The following is a 27,313-nucleotide window of genomic DNA, read 5'->3' as shown; positions in this document are numbered from 1 at the left end:
GTTGAAACTGTTATTTGTGCAAATACTGAAATTTAGGCTTAAAGAACTCAGGTTTTATGTCCCAATAAATGGAGTGTGAGGAAAAGGGGATAACTGCATAGCTTGCTTTTCAGACTTCTCCTCCCATTCAACGTGGTGCACTCCGAGTTGCTTTCTTGACCCACGTATGGCCCCAAAACATTGCTTTTCTATCCCTGGTGGTAGTAGCTTCCATTCAGGCCACTTGGCAAAGCACGTACTTGGCTTTGAGTGTGTGATGAGAAGCCATGGGAGTTCAGGGGTCTTGCAGTTATCTCCAAAAGTCAACCACCTGGATGACTTCCCGAACAGAGGACAGCTAGAGCTTCAGAGAGCTTGGCTTCCCCTTAGATCCTCCTGAAGTATCTCCAGATACAAAATAGATTGGGCCAGATCCAGTTGTGTTAAAGTTGGTGGGAGTCTGATTCTTCACCAGGAGCAGCTATGCTTTCGGTAACCCTGTGTGTCCCCAGCCATGCTGACCCCAAGCACGGCGGCAGTCTAGAGTTAGCTCTCAGAGCTGCACCGTGTGCTGCAGCTCCATGCTTCCTGCTGGTACCCACCAAGGGCCACCCTGTTTTCACCTGCCCCATGGAGGGATGTTCTTACTCTTCCTTCTTGCACATAGTTCATGTTGCACAGAAACTTCCAATAGCCATAGGATATCTAAAGCATCGTGCCTGGATGTCAGGTGAATAAGGAAAAGCCACCAGAATTGGGTACCTTTCAGATTCCTCAAACTGAGCATGGAGCTGCAGAAGACTACATGGGATCTTCTGCTGCAGACACCACCCGTTTCAAATAGGCAGCGGACAAAACTCCGTTCTTTGTATTATGACTAGCATGGTGTTTTCATAAGCACTTGGTGCTTTGCTTGGTCTTGCTAATCACAATGTGAATGACTTCTTTGCGAGCACGTTTCAAAATCACAAAAGATGAGTCTCTAGTCCAGTCTTACACAGTATGCCATAGCCTCGAGTGGCTCATGTTGTGCATAAGGATGAACAACTGAACATACTGATAATGTGAAAAATGTAGGTACTCAAATATGTGTTTGCGAAAGGTCTTGAATTTGTTCCTTTGTTTAATTTTCTTTTCCCACTGCTCTGCAGTCAGACACAGACAAACATGAAGCAAAGCAAACAATCCGCGTTTCCACTTGTACAATGGGAGGAAATAGGAACTGAAAAGGGTTTTTTTGTTTGGTTGTTATTTTTTTAAGGCAGAAAAAGTGCTTCTGTTGCCTCTTGAGTTTTACAGTCCATGAGGGCTGTGGTGCAGATACTTGCAGCAGGGCTGAAAATCTGTCCTTTTCCTCCGGAGATCAAGGTGGTTTGATCTGGTACTGTTGAAATGAGCGCTATCCATCCTTCCCTTCTAGTCATTGTGGTTATGTGTTGAATTTTAAGTTATATGTTCTAATCTACTCTTTTGGCTAATGTGTTCCTATTTTAGTATATGGGAAGTCCTACTATAACGCTGCCAACTTAGTTGTCTTCTATAGTGTTATGAGTTACAGTGGTATTTTTGTTTCTTTATTTAACCATATGACACAAATAGGGGCCCTGAGAGAAATTCCTGATTTTTTTTTTTTTTTAAATATCTTAGCCCTGAAACTTCATTTAAAAAAATAAATAGAAACTGCGTTTTCACTTTGAATGCGAAATACTCACCTGCTTCTGAGATGAGGAGGGGGAGAGAGAAACAGTGGGAGGGACAGAGTGACTTGTTCTGCACGGAAACAGGGCAGTGGTGTTTGCTAGGAAAGGAACTTGGTTTTCTCTGAATGTTCAAGGCATTTTTGCTATATAAATTTTCTAACCTTTACAAAATTATCCTTTTTCATTTGGAATGCAGTGTAACATTTTTTTAAACAATTTTTATTTTCTTTATAAATAGTATATAAATATAATATTTCTTCATTAATGTAAGATGCTTTATCTAAAAGTGCACTAAGTGTTATTAATTAACTTCCATTCTTTATATATCTATGTGCAGACACATTAGATTTTACTGTTAATGTTTTACAACGTGAGCTCTAGGGCATGCTAAATAGCGTTTGACTTCATAGTATGGCTGGTACTGAAAGTCATAAATCTTATCTAACTTCTTGGAACATATCTAATTGTAGAGTGGGAATTAGCATGGAGGAGAAAAAAAAAAAAAACAAGGAAAAAAACCAAAAACCAAAACCCCCAAACAACCAAAAACAAAACCAAAACAAACAAACTTTGAAGAATGTGTTGATTATTTACAGTGTATTAATTTTTATGTTGTTCACCATTCTGACCAGCTGTGGACAAGGGTGATCATATTTTGTAGAGTTTAGGTGACACGCTTTGCATTCTCTTGTAGGAAAATATCTATGGTCAGTTCAGAAGGGAACGTTGCATCTCCCTGTAACTCAAAGAAGAGGAGAAGCACTCTAGGGGAATACAATTTTTTGATTCAGAGCCCCACAATACAACGGATATCCAGAGATATTGTGACTGAAGTGCCACTAACACTTTATAATGTCAATAAAAGTAGGGCTTCTGCAGCCTGAGTTGCATGATTAAAAGGATGACGCTACAATCCAAATGGGCAGCTGCATTTCCACGTGGCTAGTGTCCTGAATTCTTCCTAGGGGCTTAACAAACAAACAAGAACCCGAGACTTTCTGAAACTGGTAATTACCTGCCCAAGGCTGCTGTGTGTTGTAGTGAGTTGGGGGTTTTGTGGTTTTGTGTGTTTGGTGGTTTGGTTTGTTTTTTAAACTGAGTTGATGTGGATCGCATGTTATAGTTTGTAATGAAATGGGTCACTTCTGAATTTCAGTGCATGGCTGACCCTGAGCTCTTTCTCAGACCATTAACTAACCAAAACAATCTATGAGCTTCCAAACTCTTAATAACGTCGTCTTTGGAATTTATTCCTGGCTCGTTTCAAGTTTTGCGTCACTGCTGTATTTTTAGCTGAAGAGCTCCAAGCATGATTACAGTGGGTTGTCTCACATGGTACCAGTTGCTGAGACAAGGATTACAGGCTGGTCTGACTGATAGAGCTCTCCTATGAACTGTCTTCTTAGGTGACACTTTCCAGCACCAAAACGCTACACCCCCAGATGTGCAAACCCTGTTCCCCTGTTTGCATTAGTCAAGACCCCAAGGGACAGCAGGATGTTGGCTGTGAGCAGCCATAATGCTGTAAAACAGCAGCTGTGTCTAAACTTCAGTGCAAGAGCAGTTTATCTGCAGGCTTTATGTTCTTGGGGTCCCCCTCGCTGCCATGCTAACCCCTGGGGAGCTTGGTGCAGCTGCCCTTGCCTGCTGGCACTGGGGCTGCGGCTGGCGGTACCAAACGCTGCTCATCTCTTCTAAAGACCTGGGTCTAAGAAGAAGAGCTCTGTGTGGTGGAAAGGGAAACAGAAGGATCGTGACTTTGTTAAGGTCATGGGGAATAGGACATAGGGTTTCCTGCATCCCTAAGCAGAGCATTGTTCATTCAATGCATAGTCTCTTGAAGGCTTTCCTTGTGTTAGCAGGATGGAAGGGGTGGAGAGGAGAGGGGCGAAAGGGTGGGGTCCTGTCCTTTGTGGCACAGAAGGCTGAGCTGGCAGCCTACCAGCAACCACAGGGCCACACACTGATTTACCTGAGATGGGCTCAAACTTCAAAGTTCTTAAGTGGGTTTTGAACAGGAAACCTCGTTGCTGAAGTTCACTTTCAGTAAGAGCTTGCAGCAAAACAGCTGTGCCTTCACCCTGCTCCCAAAGGGCCGGTGGCTGCAGCATGCATCAGTTATCCCATAATAAATGCTCCTGGGCAGGAAGGTCTTCTGGCCTCCAAAGTCTTCCGCCTCCGACAGCCACATCTTGATTTCCAATACAAACCTTCAATACCCAGAGAAGGTCCCAAGAGTTAAGTTTGTGCAAGTTTCTGGATTACCCCAGCAGGCAGTGCTGCCAAGGGTCACCTGGAAGTCGTCTGTGCAGATGTTGTGAGCTGTTGGGGTCTGTGCACAGCCTCAGTGCGCTGCACATGTGTGTGCCTGGTGGCAGAGCATGTTTGATGTGAAAGTGCCCTCCAGGTGGGCACAAAGGTACAAACTGACAAGCATCTGAGGCTTCTAGCAGCTGGGACATGTCCTTGCACAGTAGGCACCTTACAGCCTCGCCAAAGTCTCTGCTTTATAAGGGAGAGAAAAGTGAGGTTGTACTTCTGTTTGTGGAGATGGCACTGGGCACAGATGGGGACTTTTGTACAGTCAAATCCAGTAGCTTCATGCTGCCTTGGTATCCTGCAGCCACCCTTCACGTGTGCCTTTTCCTGCCGCGGTTAAATGGTCACAGCTACATGGGACAGACCCATAAACACGTGGACATTAATGAGCGCCTGTTGCCAAAAAGGAAGCGTGTGAGGGGACTGACATGGGCTGCCTTGGCACAGTGTGCAGCACTGTAATGGGATGGCTGGGTTGTGTCATCTGGATGTGCAATTGTCCACTTCAAATCTGCCGGATCACAAGTGGGGATAGAAGCTCTTGCAAGCTGTTTGCCACCCCTAGGAGGAGCGGTCTGTGCAGGATCTGGGAGGGAAGCTCTCAGTCAAGCTCTTTGTGTGTGACCCACAGCCTGACCATCTCATGTGTGTGTCACTGGGACCTTGGGTCTGTGGTTGTAATCGTGGCCCAAGCCAGGGACTGCCCCAAATTTTTGTTTGGACCTAATAGGAAAAGGTGTTGTACGTGACTGAATGAATCTTTTTGTAAATATACTTATTTCATGTAAAGCCCCTTTATCAGTTAATAGCTTGACCGCTAATGCTGATACTCTTATTTGATGTAAATAGAAAAATACATCTTGACCCTCAGTAGAGGGCATAGATAAGCAGTTTATTTATCTCATTCAGCTAAAATGATAAATACATATCTAATAGAAACACCACTGAATAGTCTGTCCTACTCCATGTATATCTCCCTGCAGAGATAATGCACAGTTGGAGCTCATCAGAACCAGATCTTTGGCACAAAGCACCTTCTACAAATGTGGCTGCAATGAGCAGTATGCAGAGTTGAAAAATGTGTATGCTGGCTCCACATTTGCTGAATGTTACTGTAGTGACTAACTGGCAACTGCAGCACGCTTCATGCAGAAATATTTTCTGGAGAAGACAAGGAATTTTGCTGGACTTGAAGCTAATGGGAGAATTTCTTCCAGCTTGGATACTTCATCAAAATGTAGGCAAGAACTTCAATTTTAGAAAGTCATTGGGCTTCAGAATTGTTCATTTCTAAGCTTTGCTTGAGTTTGACAGCATTTAATGCTATATTCTTGGGTGGGAATATGGATGACTTGGAGATGGCTCTTGGATGTTTTGGCTGCATTCTCCAGAGTTGAACCTGCTCTCAAACTGAGTGTTTGGGCGAAAGATTAAACCTTTTATTAGGGAAATGTGCCCACAAACCGTTCCTGCCCTCTGCCCAGTTTCTGAGGAAATGTGTGATGGTGGCTCTTGAACTACAACAGGCTGATTCCCTTGAATGATCTGGAGAGGATGGGCAGCAGTTGATTGTGTAAAGGGTTAGGAAGGGCAGTGCCCCTTGTTCTTCTTCCTATGTTGGATTAAATCAAAAACAATGAACTTCTGCATGTTTCGTCGCTGGAAGTAAGTGCATCTGTTGATCTTATTTGGTTGGGAAACAGTTAAAACATCCAGTTGCTCCTGGGAGCTTGAAACAAAAATCAAAATACCACCTTTCTCAAAACAATTCAAACATTCTCAACCTTGTGGCTTCAGCAATAGTAACAATGTGTGGGTTCCCATGAACTCTGGTAACCTCTGAGATTTATTGATAAACGAAAAAATAAGGGGCCAGGCCCTGAAACCTCTTCTTACTTAGGCACTAGTCTTGGTGTTTAACGAGAAGCCCAGGGCCAGGTTCAGGATGTTTACTGCTTTTAGAGGTGTCAAAGAAAATGAACTCAAAATAGTTTGAAAAGCCAATGTAAAAGAGAGAAATGTGATTTTTGTTCTAATTTCCAGCACAGTCATAGCCTGGTCATTAAAGCAAATGTAACGTGGAGCCTGTTACCGTGCTCAGATAAGCTGCACAGGCATTAATGGTTCTTCACGTGAACATGCAGATCCTCTGACAGCTTCAGCTTCTTAGCGTGGAGTCTCGCAATAGCACCCCCACTGTTTTGGGCAGTGGTGCAGAGTTCAGTAGGGTGCTTACTGGCACTGCTGGTGTTTGGGTGAGCTGTTGGGTGGCTTTGCTTCAGCCCATTTGTTTCATAACTAACTGAATAGACAGTGAAGTTCTGGGGAGGAGAAGGAATAAAATCTAGGATGTCCCCAGGGATCTCTGGTTATTTTGCCTCCACTGACTGAACCTTTTCCTTTGGCAATATTTGAAGGAAAGGTTTTACTTGTGTGTGTTGGGATGATGTCAGAGGTAAGGAGAAATGATTGTGTGTGCTGTGTGATTCTGCCACATTGTTCATTGCATACATTAGCAGGTGCAGAGACTTTTGAGATGTATTGCTCTACAATAACAATAAATCCTTTACTATAGGAAAATGTACAACAGTAATAAAAAATAAATCTGCCAAGATGACGGTAAAATTAGTATCTCATGATGAAAATGTCTTTATGTAGATATATAGCTGTAGATACATATTTAGCTACACTCTCCAAGATACTTCTTTTTCTTATGCACACTTAAACTAATTCATGTCTTTTAGATAGTTGACAAAAGGCAGATGTAAACATATAGATATGTTTATACCTTTTCATGAGGTTAACCTGCAGCCCTCTGCATTACCCTGTGCAAACTTGTGGGGTGGAAGATGACGTTCTTCAGCTTAATGCAACCAAGAAATGTGAAAGACTCTCTTGAAAAAAGTGTGATAACGGTTGTTGAAAATAAATTGCTGTGAGGTGAGAATTAGAGCAAACAAGCAGGAATGAGTTTTTAGTGCTTCTTTCCTTTCTTGAGAAGGGTTTGGATTCTCTGGTGGATTGAGTTGCTTTCTATTTTGTTCCAGAAAAAAGGATTCTAAAAGAACATGAGGGTCTGAAGTGCATGTAGTTAACAGAATTCACTTCTGTATAAAGCCTGCTTTACCCAGTCAAGGAGTATTTTTTGCAGGTGAACCTGTCCATTTCCCTCAGGCTTGTAGTCACTTTGTATGGTGCGAGGCACGGGGCACTGAGACGAGGCACGGGGCACGATCCTGCCCTCTCTGCACAGTCTGAGCTCCTCTCGCCCAGCTGTCAGCCCGCTCGCAGACATGGGAGCTTTTGGGAATGCAGAAGCAGGATTGATTTGTGTATCTCGTTTACCAGGGACACATTTGTTATGTGAAGGTGAAACACAACCCACGAAATAAAAGGGTTTGCTGTTTTCTTTCCCATGAATGTTAATTTTGCAAACTTTTTTGGGGATTTAGTATTCTCATCTATAATGGTAGAAGTGAGTGAGAGCAGAAGGCTTGCATACAGTGGAAATAACCGTGGCTGCAAAAGTGTAGATGTCTGTTTTACAGAGGAACAGTTTGACCAGATGTCATGCTGTGAAATCAAAACTGAATGCCAAGCCTTTCCTCCTTTCTTAGTCTTATGAATATTCAGTATCAAGTGCAATGATAGCCTAGTGTTGATTGATTTATTTTTTCAGTAAAGAAGCACATCTCAATGCTTCACTGTAATTGTGAAAATCAGGGTTGATTCTTGACGTCATCCTTTGCACAACGTTCAGCAGCCCAGGAGAGACTCAGCATTTTGATGGGTTGGTCGCCTACTATGTGTGGTGGGCAAAGACATGGAATTGTCAGCATTCTTGACTCCAGACAAACTCTGGAGTTAAACCAGGGTGCCAACGTGTCTAGCATGACTGTATTTTGTGGAAGGCCCTCTATCGCTGTATTGCCAAGACATTCAATGCCTGGAAACATTTGCAAACAATGGCCTCCAACAAAGGAGCTGTGGCTGTGCAGCGGAAGCTGGCTAACCGGGGTTGACGTCAGCTGGGATGGATGCTGACCAAACAAACATCAGGGGATGGATGCTGACCAAACACCAGCATCTGTCAGGCTGGCACTCGCCACTGCCTGTCGTGTCCTGGGCCTGGTGAGGGTGTGTCCCATTCGTTTTCCTCCTAAGGTCTGTAGTAGTTTGTAAAACCTATCATTCTGGTTTATAAGAAAAAGTTTATGAGGAAAAAAAAAAAAGCTTATGAGAAAAAAGTCCCAGGAGAAAAGCAATCCCAGGAGTGCTTCCACAGAAAGAGGACACTTATAAATATACAAAAACTCAGCAGGATTTAGTTTTCTGTAAAAGAAAACATGACTGTGACATATCACCTGAGAACGAAGAATCATTTTTCTTTGATGCAAAATTGCTTAGTCTTCGAAATAACACTGCTATGCAGTTTTGTGCAGATAGGACCAGGATTTTTAAATTACATCAACCCAGCTTTTAATTTTGCCGGTGTAAGTTGCACCTGCAAATCATTTTGTCTGCAAACTGCAGCAGTTCATATTTGATTTGATGTCAGTTAGTTATTTCAATATACAGCTTTGCAGGCACTACTATTTCAGGAACAAAATTGCAGTCTCAAAGCTTCAAACCCCTTTCTGAAGATTTGATGGAAGTGAGGAGTTAGGATGTGTAGCCAATCCACTGTTCATACAAATCTTTTGATACTATACTGCGGTATGAGATTAGTGTTTAGTGTTGGTTATCCTGGCTGAACGCTGCATCTACGGCATCTGTTGAGCAACTTGACCTAACCAAGCAAAGAAACTATAATTTACAGCAAGATTCCTGGTTGTGCTTCTAATATCCATTCTTGTGAACCATATTTTGTCAGTGTTGTTATCAAGTTTGCCCTTGTAATAGCTTTATCCCCTATTACCTTCCTTTTCCTAGCTTTGTTTTCAAAAACTAGCCACTTTACCAAGTCTAAAATTACCAGTTATCTGTTGCTTAATAATGATGGTGTGGTGGAGGCATTTCCCTAGTGAAGTGTGTGCATGTATGTAGGCATACACAGAGTCAAAGCCCTGGGAGAGTTGCTCCCCACCACCCTAGAAGACTACGTTTTAAATGCAAAGTCTCTGCATGCTTTTTGGGAGGTAGCTTGAGATATAGTTAACTCAGCTGAAGTAAGAATTCTGAAAAAAGAAAAGGCAGCACACTAAGAAAGTACATGCAGCTTTAGTTTCTTGGCACCCACATAGAGGTTGCCAGGTTGATGTAGTGAAACCCAGAGTTTCCTCTTCACCCCGATGTGAGCCAGAAGACGTAGGGTGGGGAGGTGAGGACAGTGCCAGCTACCCAGAGCCTTGCTTCCCCACCACGTGTCAGGCCTGGGTTGCAGGACAACAGAGTGGTTCTGGTTAGGTCAGAACCAGGTCTGGGTCTTCCCAGAGAAGGAGGCTTGAGGGGTGGCAATGCCTGTTGGAGCTGTCTGGAGACCCATAAGCTCGTGCCATGTTGTGTCAGACAGCAGAAGTCACTTTGTGCTAACGGGGGAAATTCAGCCCTGCAAAGGCAACTCAATGTTAGAGCATGGTAATTGTACGGGCCTGATAACGCATCACCAAACTTTATCTTGGTAGTTTTATGTCGCTGAAAGGTTGTTGGTACATGACTGAAAGCAAGTACTCAAGCCCAGTTGTTATATGCCTAATTTGTTACTGTAGACATAGCATGAATATGTGTTTTACTTAGTCTTCTGTTATTTTAACAGGGTCGGCATGTTAAGACTGGGCAGCTAGCAGCCATCAAAGTGATGAATGTTACTGAGGTGAGTGCAAAACCAAAAATAAAAAAGTTGTTATCACCGTGCAAGGAGAAATAAATAATTGGATTGTGAGAAGGCGGATAGCTTATGAAAGATGATCCAATAGTATAAATTATGGTTGCTGAGCACTGGTTTGTGCTTTATAAAATGCTGATGTGTTAATACAACCAGATTTTTCAATTGTACCTGACCAGTGGTAACCACACAATAAGGGAATGCATTGCTATATGTTTTGATGGTCTATAATAACAAAGAGAACTCTCTTCCTGCTTATTTCTAGTTGATTATCTGTTTCCAGAGACAGCAAGTGAAAGATTTCCTGCAGCTCTGCGCTGCCCCTGCTGTTTTCTCACCTCCTCCCTCACGTGCCAGCCATTCCTCAGAGCAGCTACCCTGACAGCCAGCAAGCGGGAGCACGTCAGACCTGCAAATGTGGCACTTTTCTATTGTTGTTTGACAGATGAGAAAAGGAGACAGTTTAATTGGCACTGGCCCTGCTCACATTTATAAAGTGCTGTCAGTGCTGGAACAGGGTCCCGAAAAAGTTGCGAACTATTGATTTTTATTTTTTTTTTTCCTCCTTTTAAGAGCACATTCAGTAGCAAAGCAGTTTGCCTCTTTGAGACCATGTGAGCCTGAGCCCCAGAAAGGTTGGGGAGACTCCCTGCTGCCTCTTCTCAAGGTCACTGGAAGTCTGCGGGTTGGTAGGATGCACTTAGTCTCACCAAAGACCAGCACCCCATTCTGTCACTCTGGCAGTGTAGATATGGGGTACAAAACTCCAAGATAAAGTGAGAGTCCTTTTGCAATATTGTGGAAGGGTTATCACCTGAAATAATAAACAGAGCTAAGTCCTCTGGGCCAAGTCTGCCAATGGTACATCTATACATGGTGTTTTGGGCACACATAGGCAAGCCTTGCCTGTATTTTTGTATGTCTTTTGATTGTCTTAGAACTCAGCAGAACAAGTTGGTGTCTATGTGGGCCTTGTCACATAAGGCAAGTCAAGGACAGTTCTTTCTGCAGATGATGTGGGAATCCAGCCCTGAGCAGCAAGTAGTCTGAACTGCACATTGGGTTTTTTGAACTTAGATATGTAAGGGCTGGTTTGGCTATGGCTGCTACCTTTTAAAATCTGCATGTGTAGTTGAATTACCAGTTTTGCTGTTCTCCATGCACAGAGGAGAGTGCTTTTTAAAATGAGTGCTACATTAGATTGGTGGGATTTTTCCTTCTAGCTCTATATGTACATATGTCATCAGGTGCTTTGGCTTTAAAACATGGCAGTCACCAAACATGAGGCTGCTGGATTTTGGAAGGGAGAGAGAATAAGGTTAGGGTTGCAGACAGATTCCAGAGATCAGAGCACCTCCGTGCTTTGATGGAGGAGCTGACAGGACAGATCCTGGAAGGGATCCAGAGCTGCTGTATGGACTGCTCCATGCTTTGCTGGGTCAGTCAACAGTGCCTGAGGGCTGGCCAAAGATGTCACTTGTGGACCGTCATGTTAACACCAGTGACAGTCTCTTCCTTGATGAAACAATTGAAGCAAAAGCTGTAGGAAGGGAACCTTGGAAAGATTTCCTTCCCTTTGCTATATATAACATGGTCTCCTTTGTACATGAAGAACAAACTGTAGCATCCAGTAATGCCTGATTACTTGGAAACAAAATTTAAATGGAAGACAATATTGTGGTCCAGCTTCAGGAATTCATGTTGATAGACTTGCATGATTCTGGGAACAAAACCCAGCTGTTTAGGTCTGATTTGCTACTTCCTTACAGGCTACAGAGCCAGCATCATACTGGGGAATCTGTCCCATTGCTTGAGGGGCAATGATAACAGATTGTGCTATATTCATGTTGAGTCACTTAATGCAGAACAGTTGTGACTGTTTGAGAGTTGAGTGGTGAGTGTGTTGGTGCAGCCACCTGGAGGGGTTTTCCCTGGTGCTTTTCTCCCCCTAAACCGTGAACAAGTCCAGTTCAGCTGTGCCTGGTTGTTTCTGCTTCCCAACCTTGGTGCTGGGTGAGTAGAAGGCTTTCTCCTGTTACTTCCACTTTGGTAATGCGAGGGTGGCTGTGTTCCCGCTGCTGGGGCACAGGCTGGCAGACCTGGATGCAGTGCTCCGCTTCATCATGGGTTTCCTCCAGGCCCTTGGCGGTGCCTCTGTGAGATGTTGGGAGCCCAGTGCGGGGTAATTCAAATGGTGGCTGCTGGTTCCTCTTGCAGCTGTCTGCTCTGCCCTGGCGTTGTCCTCTCCTCAGCCACCACATGTCACAGCTTGGTGTGATGCGGTAAACCCCAATTGGTTTTGGTGCTGTGGGCAGCTGTGTGCAGGGTGGGGGTGGCAGCTGTGGTCCTCAGCCCTTCCGACGCCTTGGTGCAAATTCCCAGAGCACTCGGGGTGAGCTGAGGCTGATGTTGTATGTGTCCAGGGCATCTCTGAAGCTCATTTCTCCTGTAAAATAGCAATAGCTTTTCTCTGCTTCATAACATTTGGTTACTGAAGCTTCTTAGAGAAGTAGTGGGTCCCAACTGTAATGTAGAAACCATAGAATCACAGGTTGGAAGGGACCTCAAGGATCATCTGGTCCAACCTTTCTTGGCAATCTTCCTTTTGATCTCCAGAATTTCAGTGTTGTGAGCCTGTCAAAGATTCAGTATTTCTCTTGCATTGTTAGTCTGTTCAGGTTTAAGTTATTTTCTGATCCTTTTATCTTGAAAAGCTAGCTTGAGGCATTAAAGTCTTTAAAATATGGAAATCCGTGTCTCCAATGTCCTGCCTATAAATTGCCCTGGGGAGCAACATCTCATGTGGAATTTGGCTTGTGAGAAATGGAAGCTGTCTTAGTTAAACCTGCTTGAGTGAGATGGGAGGCTCTTGGCCCCTGTGCCCTTTTTCATCTTTGGGTGGTTATATGATCTGATTAGTGCTGCACAGGGAACAGTTTTCTTAGAGAGTGAAAATTTCATGTGGTAGAAAACAGGAAGATTTAAAAAAATAAAATCAAGGCAAAGGCAGTCTTTTTATCTCCACATGTCTCCAAAAAAAAAATGGAGAAGAGGTGAGTGCCTGGATTAGCCTTGTGATTTGTGTACCGGCTTAGAGGACTCTCCAGTTCAAGCCTCCAGTAGATCTCACTCGAAGTGGGGCCATTCCAGTGGCCAAGTTTGACAGACCCCCATGGCAGTGTAGGTTGGTTGTAGTTTGATCATTAACCTGCTCAGGCATAGGTCAGTGATGACTGACTTGGGAGAGGGTAGGATTGAACAAGGATATGTCATATCCCAGGGGTCTGAGCTACCTCCTTGCTACCTGGATATTCTGCAGTGGGTTTCTCTCTTCTAGCAACAGAAAATCATTTTCATCACTAGAAAATCCAACCTAAGAGGTCTTTCAGCTAATGTACTGAGTACATTTCTGCCAAAAGATTCTGTTTCGCAAAATCTGTGTTGTTGTTTGTTTTTTTCTGGCAAGAAATGATTTCATCAGAAGTTCCCTGACCAGCTCCAGCTTTGATTGTTCACCTCTTAAGATCTGAGGCACACCAAGAGCTGAGCAAATCTGCCCTTTGCTACAAGAGCTGCAGCCCGGGCTGGTTTGTGAAGAGCAGCAGCAGGATGCTGCGGTCATTGCGGGATCCTCTGGACATCTGTCAGGAAGTGCTGCCGTGCCGCGTTACGGGGGGAGTGGGGGGAGCCCTTTGAAATGGTTGCAGGGGAGCCGATGGCAACGTGTGCTGGTGTACCCCCTCACACAGGCTCTGCTTCCTGCCGTCTGACGGTGCCTCCGAGCAGAGTGCCTGCAAAGAGATTGAATTATTGCTGCTTTTCTCTTCAGCTGTCAGTGCAGGTGATCAAACAGCTCTTCTGCAAAAGGTCATTCTCTGTCTGTCCCTGCTTTCAGTCTTTCCAGATAACAAAATAACACTTAAATGAGAAACGTCATTAAAACTGCCCCAGTACCAAGGTGTCTCTTGGTGGAGTATTTATCAGCTGATGATCTTGTTTCCATTTGAGGTCAGAGGTGTGTGCTTTCTAGTCCTTTGCTTCCTGATATCATTGCAGATAGGCCCACATCTTCAAAAATAGCCTTTGATCATGAACCTGTCATCTTCGTGCACGCAGCCATCTGTGCCCAGGAACGCATTGGTTTATGAAAGCAAACAGCTTTTTGCACATGTACATCTGCAAGCTTGCTTCCTTTTCTTAAGTGGCACGACTTAGGAGCAGGTTTCTGGACCCCTGGGAGATGTGGCTGATGGTAACGCTGTCAGAGGGGTGGTGGAAAGTGGAAATCCTGACTATGTGCATGCACTGAAAAATTGAGGGCGCTTTTGTCCCCAGTCACCCTGCTTGAAGGATGTATGTAGCCCTGAGACTTAGCAAGTCCAGGTTCAGTTCCTAACTGGGCCTCAGACATGGCCTGTGGGATAGAATTCCTCATATCTACCCTTCTGCTTTGGTTCCTCTATGTGCAATAGACTAATTTTTTTACAAAAATCACTCAAGCACTGGGAATACACAGTACTTTTTATAATGCCCACTAGCTGTCCTGTATAGCCCTTTCACTTACAGACTGACTGATACTTGAAGTTACATCTCTGTCTTTGGAGGATGCAGGAGTTTGGCTCAGAGGGTTTCTGCTCAGCGGTGGTGGGGCTCTTCAGGGAACCCCCTGTCCAGTCTAAGCAGTGTCTTCTCAAGGCACTTGTCCTGGACACGAGCAGCATACAGCAATGTGTGAGCACAGGTAACTGTCTTGATGGGCAAGGGAACAGGCAGGTGCAGGGAGGGAGCAGGTTCCAGCCTTCTGGTTTAATAGATAATGCATGAGATGAAGCAGAAATTGGATCATCTTGCTGGTAAAGGGAAAGGAGCATTACACATGTGCAGCTACTCTTTGCTCTTGCGAGTGGGTGTGGAAAAGCCTGCCTGGTGTTCCAACTGTGTTTACAAACAAGCACATGGAGGTGAGATTGCAGAGGAACAGAAAGTACTCAGATAAGAGCTGTGCAAGCACAGTTCCAACATCCAGCAAATTAATTGGGTGAAGGAAGAAGAGATGAAAAAGAGGCAACAGCTCCGAGGAAGTGGTTGAGATCTGCCAGCTCCCCAGGGGGAACCTGGTGAAAGCTGCGGGCGGTTGCTGAGGGCATAGCAGGGAAGCTTTTCAGTCGGGCTCCACCAGTGCAAAGTTCGTGCAGATGGGCAGAGTTAAAAAAACCCCAACCAACCAACTAAACACAAACCTTAATATCTGAAGAGATCTTAAGTAATTTGGGGAAGGCCTTTACCAAAGATGAACGTTTCCCCTCCACGTGTTTGGCTGCCCTAGCAGGAGGAGTGGGCAGGATGCAGGAGGGACAGCAGAGGAAGGAAAGGAGGTCCTCCCTGCTTGTCCTGCTTTTTGCCCTTCTTTCCTAAAGATCCATTACCAGAAACTCGTATCAGTGAGAGGACTCAGAATGGTGGTTTCCATGTCCTTATTCTCTGCACCCTTCTCCTCACCTGCCCATTTCTACCCTTTCACATGCACCAAAGGAGGTAGAGCCTTGTTTCCCCTCCCAGAAAGCAGCAGCACAAGCTCTCAGCTCCCTTTGGTTGTGCCCTGGCCATATGCAGAGAGAAGCAGGACTGTGCTTATGGAGGGTTTCCTGCACACTGTCTGGAGTCAGCTCTGATTTCTCTTGGAGACTCCACATGCTGCACCGGGCTCCTCCATACCATCGCTAATTAAGCCATGCAATATCCAGGGCTGTATCAAACCAAGGATTAAGGATCCTTCTTTCTCCTTAATTGCAAACAAAAGATAAATGAAATATCTAGTGTAATGTGTGCAGCTTGGGAACCTGTGTTCAACAAAGGGGCTGTTCTGAAACCTGGAATAGCTGATTTTGCCTCAAGCGGGGTTATTTTACGTTTCCCGTTTCCTAAAGCTTAAAACAATTAGGGTTTAGTCTGGTAACGTGTCTCCTGTGAACTGATGTTACTGGGGAAAACATATTGGTCCCTTTGTTCTGTTGGGAATGATTTTTGTGTGGTCGGGTTTCATAAGATGCATCATATGCTTGATGGAATTTGGCTTCAGCCTGTCAGGCTTCAATGTTTTGCTCCAGGTAGAAAGGACAACACAGCTGGTTTTGTAAGCAGTCTGTTGTGATGGTTAAAGGAACGCTTTGATGGCAAAACTACTGGAAAATAATGGAAAAGTGCAGAAAAATGTCCTGTGGGGCTGAGCTGTTCTTGCTCCCTCCTTACAGATCCTTTTTTTCCCTTCAGCTAGTAAGTGCTGACTGGGATATTTTGCAGCAAGGTAAATTAATTTTCAGCTTTGTCATACTCCTTTTATCTGGTATAAAGATACCTTGCAACACCGCTCATTTCCTATTAAAGCAAATGAAACCCCAAAATCTACAACCTTTCACTGAGTATTGTGCACCATTCTCTTGGTGATGACATAGCAAACGAGCTGGTTCTCAGCGGACCTCTTCAGCTCAGGCAGTTATTTCTGAAAAAGGGCATTTCCTTCTAATGTAATTATTAAAGTTTGTGTTTCTATTAGTTATCTTATTGTGCACAGTGCTGTACTGGGCAGAAGAGAATGTCTGCCCTGAAGAGACTGAAATGAAGGCAGAAGGAAAGCCGAGCTGGGTAGTGCCTGGAAGGAGATGTCTGGGGGTGTGGAGCCCTAGCCACTGCTGGCGTGATGTTAGGAGCAGGGAAAAACTCCATGGTCCAGGCAGGGAAAGCCTCACAGCTGTAAGGAAGGAGCAGAACTTAACCCTGCGCTGCCGCTGGAGTTTGATTTGTGACAAGTCACCTCCCTCTTGGCTCGATTCCCTTCCAGCGAGACCCTCCACGGGACTGGGAAGACAAATTGGCTGATGTGTGCACTAAGTGCTTTTCCAAGTACTTAAGTAATGGGGTGTTAGGAATATTTTTATTTTTGTTTGAATCTGGTTAATTTCTCTAAGACTAAATTACTGCATACAGACACCACAAACTGGGGAGTAATAGGTCCTGTCCGAGCCCCTTGAGGAGACAGTATGAGCTTGTTATACCCACGTTGGGACATTTTTGATTCTTTAAGTCAAACCTTAGCAATTCATTGTTTTAGGCCAATGGATCAGGGTGATTCAGTCACTGGTTTAAGAGCCTGTCCTTCAGTTGCAGTCTCATAATCCCAGGATAACTCAGGTTGGAGGTCTCTGGTCTCCAGTCCAACCTCCTGCTCAAAACAGGGTCAGCCATGGGATCAAACCAGGTTGCTCAGGGCTGGTTCCAGCTGGATGTTGGAAGCCTCCAAAGACAGAGGTTGCCCCGCAGCTCAGTGATCCCCGGTCACCTAAGGAGCCTTCTGTTCTCTTTTGCTTACAGAATGAAGAGGAGGAAATCAAGCTGGAGATAAATATGTTAAAAAAGTATTCCCATCACCGGAATATTGCTACATATTATGGTGCATTTGTAAAGAAAAGTCCTGCAGGCCAAGATGATCAGCTCTGGGTAAGTCTTTAGTGTTATTTCTGTTCATGAGGTTTACAGCTCTTTTCTTTAGAGCTCCAATATGCTTGGCTTGGACTCTGTCTCAGTGAAACTCCGAAGTCATTGTTCTGAAGAATAGCATATAAAAGAACAAAATTGTTCCTCCCTACATGTCTTCCATCCCCTCTGATTTCCTCTGAGGATGGGCATAAGACTTGTGACTTGTCTTGTCAGTCTGATTTGTTGTTCGAGGTGGGTTTTTTCCAACTGAAACATTTATGTAATTTTTTTTTAACAGTAGTGAAAGAGAGCTTGTCCTTCCCCCCCCCCTTTTCTTGTTGCATTCCTCTCCTTTTTTCAGTTGGAAAATAAAAAAGGCAACAAAGGAATTCACAATAAAGCAAAGAAAAAAAAAATTAACCCTCCTTTTTTTTTTTTATTGCCTGCAAGGTTTTTGAAGCTTTGCAGCAAAATGAGAAATTTCAAATTCTGAAAAAAAATCCCATGTTTGTCAGTATTATTATATTAGCTGTTGTTTTTCTGATTTCATATTTTCTAAAAGGAAAAAAAAAGAACCCATAACCTACTGTAGGAGAGGAACCGTACTGAGGGGTTTTTTAATTTATTCAGCAATGAGTGCGATTCAGGAAACCAGATTTTATGTCCCTTGGCATCCGGGAAGGTCGCGTGTAGTTTGCCACACCTTGATTGTGGTGGAGCGGGTGTTTGCAGGTGGTGTCTCCGCCGACACCCCATCAGCGCTGTGGTGAAGGGGTATCGCGTTTGTCTTCCTGCAGCTGGTGATGGAGTACTGCGGTGCGGGCTCGGTCACCGACCTGGTGAAGAAGACCAAAGGGAACTGTTTCAAGGAAGACTGGATTGCCTACATCTGCAGAGAGGTTCTCAGGGTGAGTTGTGCCAGTGGAGCTTTGGTGCTTGTTTGCAACGAAGCCACCTTTGGTCACTAATGGAGGTCACTGATGACCGCTGCTGTGGGGCTGATGGGCTGTGGTCCTTCAGTTCAGAAGAGCCTGAAGAGCCAGCGTGATGACCGCTTGACATCCCATATTATTGTAGTTAATCACATTTTCTATATGAAGTACAGAAAATTCCTGGTTCCTATGGCAAATAGCCATCTTCTGAAAGTCCACATTCTGAGCATCTAGAAAAGTAAATAGATTTTCTGTTTTCAGTAACTCTGTCTTCCACATCAGGAGATCTTGTTGCTCTCTGCTTCAGCTGTTGGTGCTGTGTAAGGTCTTTCTGTTCATAATTCCTTTACATGCACACACTGAGGGGCCTCTTTTCCGCACTACTAGAAGCAATGTTGACTAAGCAGCATTCCAAAATCTTAAACAGAATGACCTAGTTGCATGTGGATTGACAGGGTTTCCTTCTGGAAAAACACAGAAGCTGGTTGGAAGCTCTCTTTGAATTCATTAATATTACAGAGGCTAGGCATTTTGAGTGAAGCATCTCCTGGCTTACTAGAACGTGTTATTCTAGTGTGTTCCTTTATATCTATGCCAGTTTAACCATGAGCAATTTTGTAACGAAGGAGGAGACAGAATATTACAAATATTAGCTGAATGAGAACAATATTTGCTGCATTCAAAAAGAGGTCTGACACGGTGTTTTGAACTTTCTGTGGTCCCTTTACTGGTGAACACTGTTTTGCTGAATGCAGAACTGAAGCCACTGTATCCAGCCAGCTGCTGTCTATGGTCCTCGTGAAGAGCATTCTGCATTGCTCTTTCCCTCTTTTGTTTGCTTTTAATACATAGTTTAAGGAGGCAGCCCTTGATTCTGGGACACCAGTTTAAAATATTGCACCTTGTTCTCTTCACACTTGACTTCATAGGTGCTCCACTACTGTCAGGCCTATGGGTAAAGTAGATAATCAAACTTGCAGTTGCTGTCCTCTCTCCTCTCCGGAACTGGGGTCTTCATGTTGCTAATAACATCTAAAGGACTTTCCCCATGAATAAAGTCCGAGAAGGGTAAAAGCAGAAAAGGACAATAATGACACAGTCATGATAATGATAGGAAGAAGGAATAAAGTCTGGTTTTCTTTTAGGGCTTGGCACATCTTCATGCTCACCATGTCATCCATCGAGATATTAAAGGACAGAATGTTCTTCTCACAGAAAATGCAGAAGTAAAGCTGGGTAAGTTTCCTTACATGTGTGCTAGAAACCTGTTCATAAAAAATTAAGATTTCTGTCTTGTCTTGGAAAGAACCTTCAGTAACATAAGAGCCACAAATATGTCAAGTAACGTTAATGCTTGTGTTTATAAGGTGTCTGTCATGTAGAAAGAGCTGAAAATGTGACATGTTCTGCAAGGATGTCACTCACAGCCTGTGGGGAATACAGCTACTTCTGGGCAGTCAAACATAGAACCTGTCTAGTAAGTCACAGCACCATCAGGCCTTCACAGCAGATCCTGGCATGCAAAGACTTCCAAAATAAAAATTTTGGGGAATAAATTATGCTAATCCATTTCTCTAAGGGAACTGGTCTTAGAGATTTTAATGTCTGACAATAGGTAAAATTACTTATGTCTAGGGGCTACCACTGAAGAGTAGCTCTTACTAATAGTTATCACTCAAAAATAACGGAGAGTTAACTTATTTCATTTCAAGCTGTGACATGTCAGTGTTGACAGCTGATTTCCCAAGACTAAACTCAAGTACATATCTCTGTTGAGGAGGGGATGTTTTTCATGTCTTGGGAAGACATCACAGAGAACACATGGCAGTGCTTTAAAGGAGCAGTGTCAAGGAGGGCACTTTTCTTACTTGGGATGGTCTTTATGCCCTGTCTCTCTTTATTTGAAATAATTCACTGTAGGGTTGGAGAACAAAAGCACAGAACACACAGTGATCCCAGAGACCAGGTCCTACTTACTGTCGGAAAAGGTTTGCTGAACAGGCGTATTAAATTATAGTAGTACAAATGATTATGGTTTGCAGATGACGTGCAATACGGTAACATAAGTGAGAAAACCTACTCCTTGATGGAGTCTTCTCTGTGAATAGCACACAAGGTCTATGCCCAGTGGATCCAATTAGTGAATCTTAGAGGTTTGTTCAAATAAAAATACAATCATATAATTATTGGTTGTATAGGACTGTCTTCATATCTGAACAAAACCATTTTGCTATACAATCCTGATGAAAGTAACACCCTTTTCAGCACAACGAGCACCACATGATTCTCTCATTACAATTAGTCTAATATCAGAATAAACCAGTATAGTCTTCAGCTTGTTCTAAGATAGTGTATGAATGTAGGGCAAAAGTTACTCCAAATCACCTCAGAATGAAGTGGTATGATAGTTCTTTCCAGTTTTCACAAATGGCCATATTGGACACATCCAAACTTGCCTTGTCCATAGATACTATTTTTCTTTTCAGATACGTGTTAAAGATCTCAGGTTCTATTCAGTGTAGTGTTTAGCTCAAGTATAAATTATTCTGTAATGTATTCCCAGAGCAAGCAATATGTGCTGTAACCTGCCTGGCAGATTTAGCATGCTGTTTATTTGATCCTTCTGTCAAAAACAAGAAGAAAAGGCAGTTAAATTTCTTAACTATTAGACGAGATATACTGGAAAAACTCAGATTTGATACGCATTGTAGCCCAAAGGTTTGGTGTTCTAGACAGCATGAAAGTAACCAAGCAAACACTCTGCCACATGGATACAGGTTGTTATTAATTTCTTTACCTCTGCTTGGCTTTTCAGTGGATTTTGGTGTCAGTGCTCAACTGGATAGGACTATTGGGAGAAGAAACACATTTATTGGCACGCCGTATTGGATGGCACCTGAGGTCATTGCTTGTGAGGAGAACCCAGACTCTACTTATGATTACAGAGTAAGTGTTACAACTGCAGGTAGCAAGGTAGCAAACTGTTCAGGTTATTGCTGAAATCCTGCTCAAGTGCTGCATTTGAAAAGTTCAAGCTTCCCTTCTTTTAAACCGCAATAATATTATAACTGTACAAATAGAAGTATTTGTAATATGTGGGTGGTGGCTCTTTTTAAGGCTAGAGTTTCATTATGAATATTTTTGGTGAATTGTTAGTACATGAAATACGCTTTCATGAACTTCTATGCAAAAAAATTACCGATATATGGAGATTGCAGGTCAGGGCAGAAAAGAAAGAAATAGGTAAAAATGGAAGGAGTACTTGAAGTAGTGTAATATTAATATGATAAGTTAGTGTTCTCCTCTGTGATAGTGTTGTGGTATAACCTGGCAGGCAGCTAAACACCACACACAGCTGTTTGCTCACTCCCTGCTCTGCAGTGGCTGGGGAAGAGAATGGGGAAAAAAAAGGTAAACCTTGTGAGTTAAGGTAAAGACAGTTCAATAGGACAGAAAGGGAAAATAATAATAATAATAAAACAATATGTAAAATAAGTGATGCACAATGCAGTTGCTCACCACCCATTGACCAATACCCAAGCAGCCGCCTTCCAGCTAGCTTTTCCCTTGTGTATATACTGAACATAATGTCATATGCTGTGGAATATCCCTTTGGCCAGTTGGGCTCAGCTGTCCTGGCTGTGTCCCCTCCCACCTTCTTGTGTATCTCCAGCCTCTTCTCTGGCACGACATGAGAAGCTGAAAAGTCCTTGACTTAGTGTAAGCAGTACTTAACAACAACTAAGACATCAGTGTATTATCAACATTTTTCTCATACGATTGGTATGAGTCCAAAACACAACACCATACCAACTATTAGGAAGAAAACTAACTCTATCCTAGCCGAAACCAGGACATAGAGCTGTTTTACGCTGTACTCAGCTGTGAAACCTGAGTTAATTGTCAATAATTAGCATAACTTCATTCATTCATGAGCCTGTCATTGCAAGAGGTTTCCCATCCCAGAATGATTTCTGGTCATTTTCAGGGTGTCAGAAGTGAGAAGGCACAGAATTTCTTGTATTTCAGTTTGTGCCCATTGTCTCTTGTCCCGTCACTGGGCACCACTTGGAACTCTGGCTTAGTCTTCACTTCGCTCCCATCAGGAGTCTGTACGTGTGTGTGAGATCGCCTGAGCCTTCCCTTCGCCAGTCTGAACAGTTTTGTCTCTCTCAGCCCAGAGCCTCCCAGGTCCAGTCCCTTAAACAATTTTGTGGCTCTTTGCTGCACCCATTCCAATATGTCCATTATTTCCTTGCATTGGGAAGCCCAAGAACAGCTATCAAGGACTTTTTTGGTTCCCCTCCTAACTCTTATAAGATGCTGATACTGTTCCAGAGAGACTTACAAAGCTTATTCTTTGTTCTCTGGCCTCTTTCCAGCAGTGTTGTCATTTGTCTGTCTACACTTAGCCTGGGGGATGTTTTCCACGGATGACATTCTGTGCAGCCACCATCTGAGTGACCCACCAGTTCAGGTGCTCTCTTGGTTGCCACTTTGCACCTCTCGTTCTAATTGTGGGTTCAGAAATATTTATTAGAAGAACCTGTTATTGCTTCCATTTTCTAGTGATTCAGAGGCTGTGATTCTCCCTTGTTGAGACCTTCTGTGCTGCACTGGCAGATTGAGGTCATGTTGTGTGCCTGTCATGACCAAAGAATGTTCCTGGATATAATTTTATTTTTCATACCATGTAAATCTTCTACTATAACCTCAAGAAATTAATCTCTTGTCTTCATTCCCTGTTCCCCGTCAATTTCCTTTTCAGATGTGTACTTTTCAGAAGATAAAAGCATTAGGAACGTGCACCCCTAATTCTTGAGGGTTTTTTTGTCTTCAGTAATAATCACAGTTCATCTGTGTGCATTTATACCCACTTCTGAATAGATTCTGCAGATGGTAGTTTAAAGCTGATTAGTGGAGGGTTTTGGAAGCACTTAGGCAGACAGTGCTGTGACTCAGAATGGGGCTGTTTTTTTCTGCAGAGGTTTATAGCTGATGTGATGGGCAAACTAGCAGGAGGCCACTCTGTAACTTCTTGCTGTTCCAGGTCTGATTTGAAAGTAATAATAATAGTTAAAAAAAATATATAACAAATGAGTAAAACTATATACACCTAAATATATATATGCACAATGACCTTTACAAACGCTGCTGTCATCCTCCCTTTCATCTGTCTGCCTCTCACACTTTGAAACCAAAATTTTTTGTAGCTTGGTTGTTTCTCCCACTGTCCCCCAAACCTGCGGTACTACTTCTAGATGACTTTTCTACTTTTCAGTCATTTACTTAATAACATCAGGATCATTAATCTATTGAATTCCCACCAGCTTTGTTGTCAAATCCCTCCACAAATTATGATGCAAACCGGTCCAACAGAGCGGTTGGACTGAGGGGGCTCTGTCAATAAAGTCAAATTTGGAGTGCCAGGTGGGTATGAGCTCCTATTCCTGTAGTGGTATAGTGCTTCTAATCTTTGAAGGTTCTGTTGCTCCCTTTTTAAACCACAGTTTTAGAGAAGCCCTGCAAGTGGGTTTGGTCACGTGCCTGTCATTTGGCTACATTTAGACACAAAAAATAGTAAAAAAAAATGCACATGATTAATCAAGTGTAAACCTGTGAGGTTTTTACAGTCCCTGGTAGTGTTTCAGATTTACCTTCCACGATCAAAACCAGGTCCTTAGCATCCAGATAAGATTATTAAGGCAACTCCACTCGAAGTTCACTGAGCTGAGCATACGCTGCGGTGAAATGTGATGGTGTGATGTGCTCTCCTTTCATGTGCCCAAAAACATGTGACTGGAGACTTTGTAGGCAGAAAAAGTCAGACCCCAAGGCTTGACTGTAATTTCTGTTCCTTCGGTGTAGAAACTCAGCAATGACTGCTCTGAAATAAGCATTAAGGCCAAGAATTTTTTTGGCCGGCAGCAGGGGGTTGAGGCACTGCTGTGTCTCACTGCCTCATTAAACAGTTTAAAAGATTTAAGACATATATTTAAACAGTGCCTGCTATATTCTGGCTCTTGTGTTTTGAATGCAGAAGGTCTGCATTTTGGGGCTGGCTGCTTAAATGATGAATCAGCTGTTCAGAGCTGCATGGGAAATGGGAAGCTTCTGGCTATTAGCACATTTCCTAAAAGCTCAGTAGGGAATGGGAGGGAGCAGAATGTATGTCACTGCGACTAAAACTACCTGATCCAGGAGAAATCTAGGGAAACTACAAAAACAAACAAAAAACCCCAAATTGACAAACAAAACCAAAAAGGAAACAAACAAAACGCTTGAATGCTGCAAGTTGCAATGTGCAATGTTTCTTTTCCTACAGAGTGACCTATGGTCTCTGGGAATCACTGCCATTGAAATGGCCGAAGGAGCTCCTCGTAAGTGATTTGGTATAAAGTGTCTATGCTCTGTGAACATGTTTTGTGTTGAAATAGCTCGTGCTTGGCTCATGCACAGATGTACAAAATTCTGCTGCTCACTGTATTTTTAAAAATAATCAATGACTTTTTCTCATTTGGGCTCTCTTGCTTTCCTTTTCCTGTTAGACTCTTTAGTCTATATTTTGATTCTTTGCCTTCATTCCTTAGGGAAACAAACATTTTTCTTCTTAGAGCTCTTCGTAGCAGCACTTTGCTGATCACTGCCTGTGGGTACAGCTAAGCAGAAGTGATTGACACGTTTGCAGAACAAATTGACGAGTGGCTTTGGATTTAGGTCACTGAAAAAGAAATGGCAGTGGGAGAAACTAGGCCTAAAGGTTATATTTTTACTCTGGGAGTGACTTGATTCTCACAGGTTTGGGGATGAATACTGCGTTTACTCACATAATGGCTTCAGTCCATAACCACATTCTCAACCTGAGAGCAGATTGCCGTAGTTTTACAGCCGCCCCCGCCTGCCAGCTGCCCCCTCGCCCCTCTGGTTGGCCTCTTGCTGCAGCGGGGCAGAGATCGACAGCTGCACCCTGCATGCAAAGACCTCGTGCATTTTTGTTTCCGCAGAGGACCGGTGGCTTTGCCCCAGCGCCCGTGAAGCAGATGTGATGTGATGGGGTATCCGGTCACGGCTGAGAGCACAGGAGATGAAATAAATTATACTCTGGCCAGAGCTTGAGAGCACGTAGGCTGTGTTTTTAAAAAAACGCACTTGGCTGTTCTCCCGTTAGACTTGGTTTTTAGCACTGCTCGGGAGGCAGCTGGAGTTCAGAGCACTTTTAGACACTGTGCTTCAGCCTGGCTGAAACTTAGTCCTGAGACATGAGTCTGTGTGGAGTTTTCTTTGAGAGAGACCTCGTAACTTTGCATGCTAACTCCTCATGGCACTTGTATTCGATGCTTTCACTACTTTTGGCAGGGAAATGCTATGGATGATATTCTGCTGCATTGTGTTTTGTAGCACAACAGTGCCTGGGACGCATAGCTAGAAGCCAGACTTCTCCCCATCCCCACTGTATCATGTGCAACTGAAAAGACAAAGGAGAAAGTCAAAAACAGAACCCACATGTAAGAAATGATGGCAGGTGGATGCAGGCACAGAAATTAATAGAAGGCAGGGAAGGCTTTACCAAACTACAGTCTTCTCACTTTTACCAGTTCTGTAATGCACTAAGTCCATTCCTGTGAAGAGAAATCACTGCTGAACACCTGTATAACATAAGAAATCAGGCTCCATATAACTCATATCAGTGGACATTCAGTAGCTCTGTTTTGTGAAGAAGGACCTCTGACCCTCAATATTTCTCCATGATAGACAGAGCACACTCCTAATTCCTCACAAAATCCCTGGAATAGATGAGATGTGATGGTATTTACTTTCTACAGAGTTCTTTGTAGCTTCAGCTTTCCACAACAGTGACGCTAAAGAGAAGTACATTGAGCTGGAGAGAAACCAGCATCTGAATGCATGAGTAGAATCTGTTGCGAATTGTCTAATATTGGTGCTCACACTCCTGAAACACAGAACAGATGAAATCTGTACTTAGTCACTATGCTCTGTGCCAGTGAAACAGTTTATGAGCTCTCCTCTTTACATCAGGTTTTCTTCATCCTGCATTTTCTCTTATGCCGTAAGTGATGTAGGTAAGGGTTTGTTTAAAATTCAGCTTATCTTTCAGCTGAATCATAAGCCAGAAAAAAAAAACACAAACCAAACCAAAAAACAAAATAACAACAACAAAAACCCCACTAGGTAAGTATTTAAATCCCAACTTGAACTTCTATTTATGCAAAAACACCTTTTCGTGTATTGGAAAGGTGAACTTTTTTTATGTCCTTCTGAAGTCCTATACATAAAAAATATGAAGAAAGTTGTACTTGTTCCTGCCACGCAGCCTTTCCATCAAATCTCATTTAATTGGCAATAACGGCATATTTTTGTGAAAGATTTCTGTATACTCAGAGATTTTATTTCCTGGCTGTAGTGTGAGTTTTGTTGACTATCGGTGTGGTTCTGCGGTGGATGCTGTGCTGCTGGGAGTGGGAGTGTTTGTGGAGAACTGCTCCTCTGTGTGGGGTGAACCAGGCTGCTGGCCCAGCTGGGTCAGCGTGGTCAGGCTGTGGGAGGGACACGGGGGGACGTGAACCCTTTGATAGCTTGTGGTTTCCTTTGCAGCCCTGTGTGACATGCACCCCATGAGAGCGCTCTTCCTCATCCCACGGAACCCACCCCCAAAGCTGAAATCCAGAAAATGGTAAAGACATGTATAAAAACTATATTTTTGCTGCCTTTGGTTTAGGAGGATTTTGAGCTCTACTGTCTGGAGACAATGATCTTGTTAAATCCTACAGTGATCTATGAGGTCTTTTCTAGGCTGTTTCTAGTCCTGGGTTAAGCCGCAGGTGCAGATGTAGTTTGCCTTTGGGAAGCTATAACTTTCTTTTGAACTCTGCCTAAACTGCAGCAGTCATTGCAGTTGCTAAAGTTTAGCACAGGTGGCCGAAACTGCAGTATAGGCAAGGCTTAGATGGGCTGCTTGGGGTCAGGGTTTGTCAGAAGACTGCACGGAGATTGTGGGACTAATGACAGTCACTGTGGCCTACAGAGAATGCATTTGTCTTTTAAGTGAATTGTATAGAGAAAATCTT

The 27,313-nt window shown here is 43.4% G+C and overlaps 1 protein-coding gene across 1 annotated transcript in view; it reads left to right on the top strand.

The window, feature by feature from the left end:
• Window positions 1-27,313, top strand: part of NRK (Nik related kinase) — a 100,686-nt gene that overhangs the window by 23,117 nt on the left and 50,256 nt on the right. The window contains exons 3-9 of the mRNA XM_065846354.2: window positions 9,754-9,810; window positions 17,191-17,316; window positions 18,093-18,203; window positions 19,373-19,463; window positions 21,043-21,173; window positions 24,553-24,607; window positions 26,841-26,919. Of these exons, the coding sequence (XP_065702426.1) occupies window positions 9,754-9,810; window positions 17,191-17,316; window positions 18,093-18,203; window positions 19,373-19,463; window positions 21,043-21,173; window positions 24,553-24,607; window positions 26,841-26,919 (650 nt within the window). The remainder of the gene's footprint in view (window positions 1-9,753; window positions 9,811-17,190; window positions 17,317-18,092; window positions 18,204-19,372; window positions 19,464-21,042; window positions 21,174-24,552; window positions 24,608-26,840; window positions 26,920-27,313) is intronic.

Source organism: Patagioenas fasciata, chromosome 11, assembly GCF_037038585.1.
Source record: "Patagioenas fasciata isolate bPatFas1 chromosome 11, bPatFas1.hap1, whole genome shotgun sequence".
In the NCBI taxonomy this organism is placed as follows: Eukaryota; Metazoa; Chordata; class Aves; order Columbiformes; family Columbidae; genus Patagioenas; species Patagioenas fasciata.
This window is presented reverse-complemented; position numbering and strand designations above follow the sequence as displayed.